Source organism: Typopeltis vanoorti, chromosome 16 (genome assembly GCF_054136105.1).
Source record: "Typopeltis vanoorti isolate ZY-2024b chromosome 16, IOZ_Tvanoo_1.0, whole genome shotgun sequence".
Classification (NCBI taxonomy): Eukaryota; Metazoa; Arthropoda; class Arachnida; order Uropygi; family Thelyphonidae; genus Typopeltis; species Typopeltis vanoorti.
This window is the reverse complement of record NC_143564.1, coordinates 44,067,771-44,078,676: the sequence shown is the minus strand read 5'-3', so window position 1 is coordinate 44,078,676 and position 10,906 is coordinate 44,067,771. Positions and strand designations below refer to the sequence as shown.

The 10,906-nt window shown below is 35.0% G+C and overlaps 1 protein-coding gene across 1 annotated transcript in view; it reads right to left on the bottom strand.

Moving 5' to 3' along the window:
- Nucleotides 1–1,626: 1,626 nt before the first annotated feature.
- Nucleotides 1,627–10,906, bottom strand: part of Galk (N-acetylgalactosamine kinase) — a 146,036-nt gene continuing 136,756 nt past the window's right edge. Inside the window, exon 7 of the mRNA XM_090406143.1 lies at nt 1,627–1,978. Coding sequence (XP_090262269.1) covers nt 1,822–1,978 — 157 coding nt within the window. The 3' untranslated portion in view covers nt 1,627–1,821. The remainder of the gene's footprint in view (nt 1,979–10,906) is intronic.

The window sequence follows — 10,906 nt, the reverse complement described above, 5'->3', positions numbered from 1 at the left end:
ATACGTATCCATACTTGAAGTAAGAAAAGCCATCAAAGGCTTAAAATGTGGAAAGGCAGCATGAGTAGATGATATCCAACCAGAAATGCTGAAGTATGGTGGTATAAAAGTCTTACAGTGGCTGCACTGCATAGTTCAGAAGGCTTGGAGAGGGGGACGAATTCCCGATGATTGGAGTAGAGCTCTCATAGTACCAGTATATAAAAAGGGAAATAAAACTGAATGCGAGAATTACAGAGGTATTTCTCTACTGAGTGTTCCTGGAAAGATCTATGCAAGTATACTTGAGAAACGGTTGAGAAGAATTGTGGAAGAAAAGCTTGGTGAAGAACAAGCTGGATTCAGGCCACATAGAGGCTGTCAGGATCAGATCTTCACTTTAGGAGAAATAGTGGAGAAATCATGGGAATATAACAAAGATCTGTATTTAAGTTTTGTAGATCTGGAAAAGGCATATGATAAGGTGCCAAGAGAGAAGCTATTCAATACGCTACAGTTATGGTTTTCAATGGGGCATTACATCAAGCAATACTTAGTCTTTATTTGAGTTGTAAGTCAGTAGTTAGAATTGAAGGAAGTACAGGAAGATGGTTTAATGTTAAATCTGGTGTGAGACAAGGGTGTACATTATCCCCTCTGTTATTCATTATCTATGTGGATCACATTATGAAGGAATGTGGTATTAAACCTGATATCAAAATTGGAGATGTTAATGTCAGCTCTTTGCTTTATGCAGACGACGTTATACTTATCAATAAATCCGCTATGAGTCTGCAAGATTCCTCGACTAAATTGAATAACTGTTGTAATAGATATGGTATGAAGGTCAGCCATAACAAGACAAAGACAATGAAAATAGGCAGAATCGTTGAAAATGTCAACTGCATTGTGAACAGAGAACCTGTGGAACAAGTAAAACATTTCAGCTACTTAGGCACAATTTTTAGTGAAGATGATAAATGAAATATGAAAACAGACAAAAGAATGAATAAAGCTGGTATAGTAGGAAGTCAATTGAATAAATTCATATGGAATAAGAGAGAAATTAGTTGGAATACTAAATTAGTGTATACAAGACAGTGCTCAAACCAGTTTTAACTTATGGATCTGAGAGCTGGGTCAGAAGTAAAACATTTGATCAAAGACTAGAGACCACAGATATGAGAACCCTGAGAAACATTAGAGGCATGAACAGATGGTATCAATGGCAATATCATATTAAAAATGAGGGTATTAGGAAAGAACTTGACATTGTCAGCATCCAGGAATATGTTAACAGAGCTAATCTTAGGTGGTATGGCCATTTAAACAGAATGGGCGAGGAAAGATTGGCAAAACAAGGTGTTCTTTGCCAGGTTGGCAGGAAAACGACCCAGAGCAAGACCAAGATATAGGTGGATTGATACGGTACAATGTGGCTTAGGCATCAGAAATATAAGCTCTGATAATATTGGAGTCTTGATAAGTAACAGACTGATCTGGTGGAAAATTGTAGATAGGAAGTTAGTAATGATGTAAATTTTTCATGTAGTACTATCATATCCTGTACACCCCTTGAGGGTATATGGTAGGAATTTGATGATGACTTTCTGAAGCAGCTGTAAGAAGAATGAATGCTGATTTTTTTTTTACATTAAAATCCTTTATTTATTACAATAATGTTTGTAGTCATTATTTAAAACAGAATGACAACAACCTGATTTAAAACTTCTGAAGTTTTCTATGAGTGATCAAAATATTTGCTTAATCAACAATTGGGCACCTGGACATTATATACATATCAAGGGGAGGGGGAGAAAAGAAAAAAATATTTGCAGATTTTTATACCATATACATGCAAGCCCCACCTCCTGGTTGGGAGGGAAAGATGTATTCTGTTCCTGCCAATCTTCTTGGAATATAGAACTGTTTTTTAACTTGAACTAAAAAGTCATCCACCTTGGAGGAAGGCACAAGTGATACACAACATCCTCCCCACCTGATAAGAAAATAGCAAACATTAAATAAATGCATTACTACTAATTACTGTGATTCTGAATTATCTGTTAAGCTGACAAGGTCAGCTCAAAACATAGAGAACACTTTTAACAAATTTACACACTTATGAAATGCCAAAAAATCCCACCCAAGGTCTCTCTACATAGCGCAATGCTTTATAAGCTAACTACTACAAACAATCCGCGCGGTTAGCCTAGTGGCTTTGCGCTTCGCAACCATATGCCTGGGGAAGGAGTGTCCTAGGTTCGATTCCCGTCGGAGACGTGAGGAGCTGAAGGATCTTCCTCAGCCATAGCCAAGTTAGCCGGTCTTGGGCGCGGGCAGTAGGGTTTTTTCCGCCAGTTTATCTGGTGTTTTTCATCCCGCAAGCAGGCAAACCGGCCCCTTGAACACACAGGGATACAGCCAAGAATACCTTGAAGCATAGGAGTGACCATTCTATCCTCGTATTTCGGTTACGAAATCCAAGCATGCTTGGAAGGTTGTGGGCCTTAAAGGCCTGTTAAAGCCATTGGGATAGATAGACTACAAACAATGGAAATTTCAAAATTCATTTTCTAGCAAATGACAAAAGTCGTAGCTTGAAAGTGTGTGCTGAATGCATATACATTTAACCTAATGTAGATAATGAATTAATTTAACTCGCCTGGATGACTGTGGATGATGTTTGAATCCTGCTAACTGGAAATGTTTGTAGATGAATTTCATATCACAGTGCAAGACCACCAATTATTGGAGAGCTGAAATAACTTGAAAAAAAAGTTATGTTTGGTCTCTAGACTAGTGCTTCCAGATCATTTAACCCTTAGCCCACCCATAGTACAAATGCATTATAGGTTTACAGTCGACCCTCCTATAACGCAATTAATTCGTACCGCGTTATATGGAAACCGTGTTATAAGAAACTCAGATTTAACGTGCAAACCAGGTTAATTCGTGCCGCGCTATAAGAAACTCAGAATTAGTACGAATCAGATTGATTCGTACCGCGTTATATAGGAACCACCCTTTAAACGATTTAAAATTTGGATTTTGTCCTCAAGAGATATAAACCAGTTTCTTTTTAACTGTTTTCTTGTTTCTTTTGTGTCTGACATTATGCAGACTTGGGGTTAACAATTATTTTATTATTATTATATTACAACAAATAAAAAATATTACCTACAGTATTGTGCAATGTTGTCCAATTACGATAACACAAATTAAGCAAGCAAAAGGCACTTTATTGAACACTAATCGTGATATGTACGTCTGCACGGATTTACAGACACTTTCCTACTAAGTTGCACTTAAAATTGATGACAAAGTGGGTGGTTGCAACAGCGAAAGTTCGGCAGCGCTATTGGATAAAAAAATTCACGCAAATACGCAACAGCCAATCATACGGTCTATTTTAAGCATTAAAACAGAGCACTGTGAACAATCTCGTATCGTTTCTTCGCTTATAGGGGAATTCCCTGATAACTGAAGGAAAATGGTGATGTACCTTCACCAAAAAGAAGGGAATTCCCCGTTAATTTCAACTGTAAAAATTTAACACATAGATAAATTCATGCTATAGAGAATCTTCTTAAACCAATTAAGTCGATGGAATGTTGTTGAATGGAAACCGCGTTATAGGAGGGCTGTTGCAATTTTGGCTCCGCGTTATATGGAAACCGTGGAAAGGAGGGTTGACTGTACAACTTTTCATTAATGGGAGTCAAAAGATAATAATCATTAGGAATCTGTTACATGGTTAAAAGGCCCTAATAGAGCCTAACTATTTAAAAAAAAAAAAAAGGAAATACAGTGGTATCCAAAACTTAAGGACAAACTATTTCTGAGGATTACAATCGCAAATTCAGATGAATAAGTCTGTCGCAATTTGTATAACTGACAATTTCAAGTAGAAAGAAAATACATTCAAATTTTCAAATCAAGTGCAAAGGGATCATGTGGTAGCATTCAACAAGATAAAAGGCAAAAGGCTATGCTAAGCAAATCATGTTTGAAGGCAGCTCTTTTTGTGAAGAAATAAAGTTGCAAACTTCAATGTCTTGTAGTGTTTCAAAGACATCATCAAGATCAGGGGTTTTCAACCTTTTCCAGTGGCATACCACTATATTTAATTCAAGATATTACATGTACAGTAAGCAAATCTGCTTTCGTACCACTAGTGGTACGTGTACCATAGGTTGCGAATCCCTGCTCTAAATGATTTCACATGGAGAAGAATTATTGGGAAACTTGAAGGCTGCAGAATCATTGATATTGCAAGAGAGTTTGAAATCTCACATAGCATCGTATCCAGGCTCTGGGCAGTGTTTCAAACTAATGAATGTGTTCCAGACATTTGCTAAGAGGTCGCCTCACTTTGCCACGGAGCATGAAGATAGATTTTTGGTTATAACAGCAAAACAATCAATGCACAATGGTAGGTCAACTTGCATATCCACTCCATTCGAGCACAGTACACAGATATCTCGACAAACTGTGGCAAGACATCTGCAACAAGTGGGCCTATATTCCTGAAGGCAGTAGTCTGCATCCCTTTATCCACAGCTCATTACAGAACATGTTTTCCGTGGTGTTGTATCCATAAAAATTCACCAAGACACCAATGGGATAATATACTCTTTACAGATGAGTTATTTTAGTCTTTTATTTTAAAAGTTTTTTAAACTAGAAAATTATATGGAATAAATGGAACATTAAACAGAGCAATACATAGTTGTAAATCAGCAGTTGAATTGAAGCAGATACATATTTGATGTTAGATTAGATATATAACAGCCATGGGTGTCTGCAGAAAATTTTCTGGGAGGGGGACAAAGCTTGGAGAAATATCTATATCAATAAATTTTATTTATTTAATTTTTTTTACACAAGTAAATTATAGAATACAGCATTGCATCAACACAAACGTTCATGCATAATGTATATAAATTTACAATATAAAGGAAACAAGAATTTATATTATATATAGATAGATAATTTCAAATCATATAAGAATCGAATTCTCCATCTATTGTTTGCAAACCTATTGATGACATTTGCAATAAATTTCTTCTTTACTGCTTCCTCTTCTAGTTTCTTTTGATGTATTTTTCTTTTTAAATTTGTTTCACTATAAATTTACAATTGCACACTTCACTCAGTGACTCATTAGACACAGTGGGCAAACGAACTGGTCGCTGTTCACAACAGTAATGAAAATTTTTTTTCACAAATCAGAAAAAGATGAACCAAAAACAGGACCACATGTTTTATTACTGCAATAGATGAAACATGTGTTCTATGGTTACCTCACTGAGGGCCAAAACTGGCTAACCCATAATAAAATTTTAAGACAGACAAAGCATCCCATGGTCGAGGGTGTAAGGTTACATATCTCAATCACTTTTACGATTAGAATTTGTGGAATTTTTTACTCGATCCGGGGGAAACCCCCCCCCTGTTTCCCCCCCTCTGCAGACGCCCACGATAACAGCAATGCACACTATCTCCACTCTTATTCATTATACATGTGTTGAATTCATGTTAGAGGTTTAATGGAATATTAACAGCACTGAGAAAGGATTAAAACTAATTTTAATACTTCCAATATTTCGTCTCTTATTCATTGTATATGAATTACATTATGAAGGAAAGTGGCATCAAAACCTGATATCAAAATTGGAGATGTTAATCTCGGGGTCAGTCTTTATGTGGGTCATGTTATACTCCTAAATAGTTCAGTCTTCTGGATTTTTTTAACTACACAAAATAACCTCTGTAAAAATTATGGTATGAAAATCAGCAATAAGAAGACAAAAACCAAGGAAAATAGGCAATTATGGAAAATACCTGCATTTACAGTGGAGAAACTAATAAGCAAATAATAATAGAATAAGGAAAAAAAATTAACTATTTTCAATAAAATTTTCAGTGAAAATGGTATATTAAATAAAGAAATAAATGGCAGAATAATCATAGCTGTTGTGGTGGATTGCCAGCTGAATATATGGAATAAAGAAGAAATTACCAATTTTAATTTATGGTTCCAAGAGTTGGATTAGAAATAAAGCAGATGATTAAAGAAGACTAGAAAAAAAGTTTCCAGAAAATTTAGGGGAGTGAACAGATGGCACCAGTGATGGCATTATGTTAAAACTGAAGATATAGGAAAGAACTTGACATTGATGGCATTTAAGAATTTGCAGAGTTTATCTAAGATTGTTATGATCACTTAGAACGGGAGAATAAATTAGCAAAACAGGTGTTTGCTGCAATTGTGGCAGATAAAAAGATCCACAGGAAGACTAAAATATAAGAAATGACAAATAAATTATTTCTGGAGGAAAATTATTGATAGGAAGTTTATATCATTATCCTGTACAATACTAATCCATGGAAGACCAGTAGATGTTTGACCATCTCATAATGGAAGTACTATAACAATTTCTTAACACTGACAAATTTCAGTTCTTGAATGACATGATGTGCATCTCCAAACCTAAGAGATAACAATTCTAAGAGAACAAAAATTGGATTTTTTCTGCTTTTCTCTTGAGGACTAAAAATGTGGTAAGAAGTTGTTTTGGACACTGCAAGAGTTATGCATCCATCGTTTCAGAAATTAATATGATAGATATATAGTGGGTGATATCAGATATCACCCACTGTATATCTATGTGATATCACCTTGTTGGATTGTGATAGATTGGGAATTTTGAAACTCCTACCTTATCACAATCTAACATGCGTTTCCAAACAAAAAAGAAATATAAGTACATGTGATTGCCTCTGAGTATTAAATTAATGCTATATAAATATATCAAGCAATATTTTTTTACTATGAGAAAACAAATAAATGTGCATTTAGTACCACTCACAAATGAGTTAAAATCAATAATGGAAGTGTAAACCTTTAGCAGAGTTTATAAAGTAATATGTATTAAAAGATATAGAATGTTAGCACAAATTCAAGATGGGGAGGGGAGTGAAGTCCAAAGGTCACGGAACAGTAACGTGAGGGAGTAGCTCACCCCAAGCAATAGCATGACGTCAGCGCATGTGTGATATAGCGGAGAAGGCTGGACGCTGTGACGTAAGACCATGTGAGCGTGTTGGCTGGATATTGCGGAATGCGAGAAACGCGAGAAAGAAGAGTGGAAATATAAGGGTCATGCACCCCTCAGAAGAGGCTTTTTGTTCCTGGATCTCCTAGAGTGTTCGTCCTCGCGGTGCTGTGAGCAGGTGAAGGGTGGCAGTGCCTCCATTTCGAAGGGTTTCGATAAAGGCAGCAGCAGAACTTGGCAGTCGTATCTCTGCAGAAGGAATAAGCCCGGCAGTCCATAGAAAGCCAGATTGGAGCACGTGGGCATTTCGTTTATGGAAAGGCAGATTCCGGTATACCATTGGCGCGGTACAGAACAAAAATGGGGAAGATAAGTAGACTTTATTTGTATTTTACCAGATTGTGAATGAAAGATTTGTGCCACGTTGTAAAACAGAAGAAAGAACATTACTGATATTAATTAGGACTGTGCTACTATGATTTAGAGACGGTTACCTTAAATCTTATTGTCTCTTAGTATGATAGAGTTACATAATATGTTAAAGGAGGTTATGAATATGGTTAGAGTAAAGAATTGCTATTTAATGAAGGGATTGTAAAAGATATAAAAAACTATAACAATTTCTTAACACTGACAAATTTCAGTTCTTGAATGACATGATGTGCATCTCCAAACCATTCTAAAAGAACAAAAATTGGATTTTTTCTGCTTTTCTCTTGAGGACTAAAATACAATAATATGTGTTATGTAAAGAGTTATTGTGATAATCATGCATGATTAAGGTATTGAAGAGTATAAATAAGAATCTTACTTCAGAGAATTACAGTTTTATCAGTTTAACTATACTTATACTATTGTATTGTTTTAACTCTATCCTGACTATCAGGAATTCCCTTAAGGTGGGAATTAAGCTTACTGTATTGTATGTACATATTTATGATATCTAATAAATCTTGCTTTTGTATCTAACTAAGACTGTCTGTGATTTTTGGAATCTGATGCACTGCTTATAAACGTAATACGAACCTAGGCGGGAGACTAGAAAAAGGTAGATTTTGGCCACGTCTGCAAAGTTGCTAGGTATCACTTAAGTACTGTCTTGAGATCACCTCTTGATTGATAATATTGTTTAATCTAATAGTGCTAAGTGGCGCAGCAAAATATAAATTTTCTTGGAGTTTTACGAGAGGTTGATCTCAGACACTCTGGTACTCTGGTGTTGCCTTGATCTCGAAGAAATTCCATTGTCCCCCAGAGGTACCACGTGATACCTGTATGAGAGTTTAACGGGGAACTGACCCAAAGACTAAAGGATAGTTATATGAGCAGAAAGTCGACACAACAACCTACAATATATCTGATCAATATTTGATATATTGTAAATACATAATCTGTTCAAACATCTTTATATAAGTTGTCCAAGGGCAAATTTCACTGTTACTTAAATTATTAAATCAGAATAAAAAAAGATGTATTAAATAATGTTAAAACATTATTTATATACAAATGTAAAGAGAATGAAGTAGCATGTTTTAATAAGGAAATACCATGAGCAGATGCATGAATTCAGAAATATAATAATGGAATAACTCATGTAAAATATTTAATAGTATAATTTTCAGCTGTGTATCACAGGCATCTTTAGTACATTTATAAAACTAATTGAACAATAACTGACAATTCCAAAGGGCGCCACCTAAGTAGTTAATGTAAGATAACTAAAAAGGTCAATAAATTTCCTAACTAAAAAAAAAAATATATATATATATTAAGGATACCAAGTAATTTTATAAACTTGGTTTTTACACACACACACACACAGGTATCCTTTGCTTAACACGGGATTTGATTAATGCGGCGAAATTAATTGCGGGAATCCCTTGATATATACGCAGCAAGAGTTTTGATTAACGTGCCTTTAACCCTGTGGAGCTCGCAGCTGATCTGATAGATACATGCAAAATGTTTAATATAAATATTCTTACACATTTCAGTGCATCACTTGGAGGTCATGAGTAGCTGTGTTCATATGTTACGAGTGATATTCCGCACTGTTTTATCTGTCAGTTAGGTTAACGTGTTATATAAAGATTTGTGATATTTGACAGTAAATTGTATCTGAGAGATACCGCGACCTCCTATGTCAGTATAGTATGGTTTAGTTTTTTTTTTTGTTTTTTTTTATATTCTTTGTTCAATAATTTCTAGATTGTAACTGAAAATAAATAAATCATCATGTATTACTGAAATAGAGAGCCAAAGGCTTATTTATCATACATGTCCTCTAGGAGATGTGCTTTACATTTATGGAAAATTCTAAGGAAAGTGATCTGGACCTTACTTCACCTTTACTACGAGTTGCCCATAAGGTTGCTTATGCTTGCATCTGCCGAAACTTTTAGTTTCTGTATATTCGGCTATGAAATAATGTTGGATTCAATATCCACTTAATGTGTACCATCATGTATTATATTTGCAGTGTTTTTTCTTTATGTTTTATTGCTTGTTTGCTGAGGTCTGGAGAGTAATTTTGCTTGTTATCGTAGAATTTATGCCAATAAGAAAAAAACTAAAACTGTTCAAACGACTCTTGGTAACTTCTTTTGATAAAAAAATTGCAGTAAGTAATGTAGGTACAAGTATTTTATAAACATTTACTTTGCATTCATTTTTTATCTTTCCTAAAAGAGTACCATATAAAACGAATTATTAATATAGTAATTGATCATGAACGAATTGTAATTTTTACCATTGATTATTTGTGTAATATGGCATAGTGAAATGCAGCTGTGCCAAGGTGATAGTGTACTTAGTGATATTTGTGTAATATGGTATAGAAGAATGTCTAGAGTTTGTATCAATTCTTTTATATAAGTAAATCCAAAGATAGTGTAGTCTGATGTACATTATATAAGTTTTCAAACTACTGATGTGTAATGCCTTGAACAGAAGAACAGACTTGGGACCCATAATCAAGGAGAGATGGATTGATTGGATAAGTGCTCTATAGAGACAAAGCAAACAACATTGGTCTATAGCACATGAGATGGGCAGGGTACAAGAACATTTGTTGCTCTCTGGCAACCCTTATCCTGTAACTGTCACACATAAAGTAGGAATTTGTTTAATGAATACAAGTCCCAAGACCTTTGTTTCAACTAGGATTATCATTTGTCTTAGGTTTGGGTCAAGATTGAGACTGCACTTGTGTCAAACATGCACATCAAGTCTTCTGAGGTGAAAGCATAAACCATTTGAAAGTGCCCAGGGGGGAAAGTGGTCAATGGCTGGCAACTGTCTTTCTATGAGTATCATATTGCAGGAAAAACAAAAGATGGCAAAGTTCTCAACATAGTGATCACTGCTTAGAGCAGGAGGAAGTTGTTCTATTACTGAATTTATATTGACTGTATGACAGTCAATGTAAATTCAGTAATAGAACAGTATGACACTTAAAACTGACCCTTGTGGGACTCCCTTCTCTTGGTGACAAATATGAGAGTGGATTCCTTTCGGGCTTTGAAGGTTCAAATGGACAGGAAATTTTTTATGAAAAGAGGAATATTACTTTTAAGGCCAAAGTTATATAGGTCTTTAAACATACTAAACCTCCAAAATGCATCATTTTAAAAGTAAAATAGTAGCACTAAGTGCTGATTTTTGAGCAGCATGCTTCTAGTCTAATGAGATAATTTAAATGATATTTTTGGAGGCCAGATTGGGACTCGAAAAAAACAGATAGCAATAATCTTTTTGCTATCAACAATAAAAGATGAGCTATTTTTTTTTTCCTTTCAAGATCTCCTGCACAGAGTACTAATCAGAGTTACTGGATGGTATTTTCTTGAGTTTTAGGATCCTTGCCT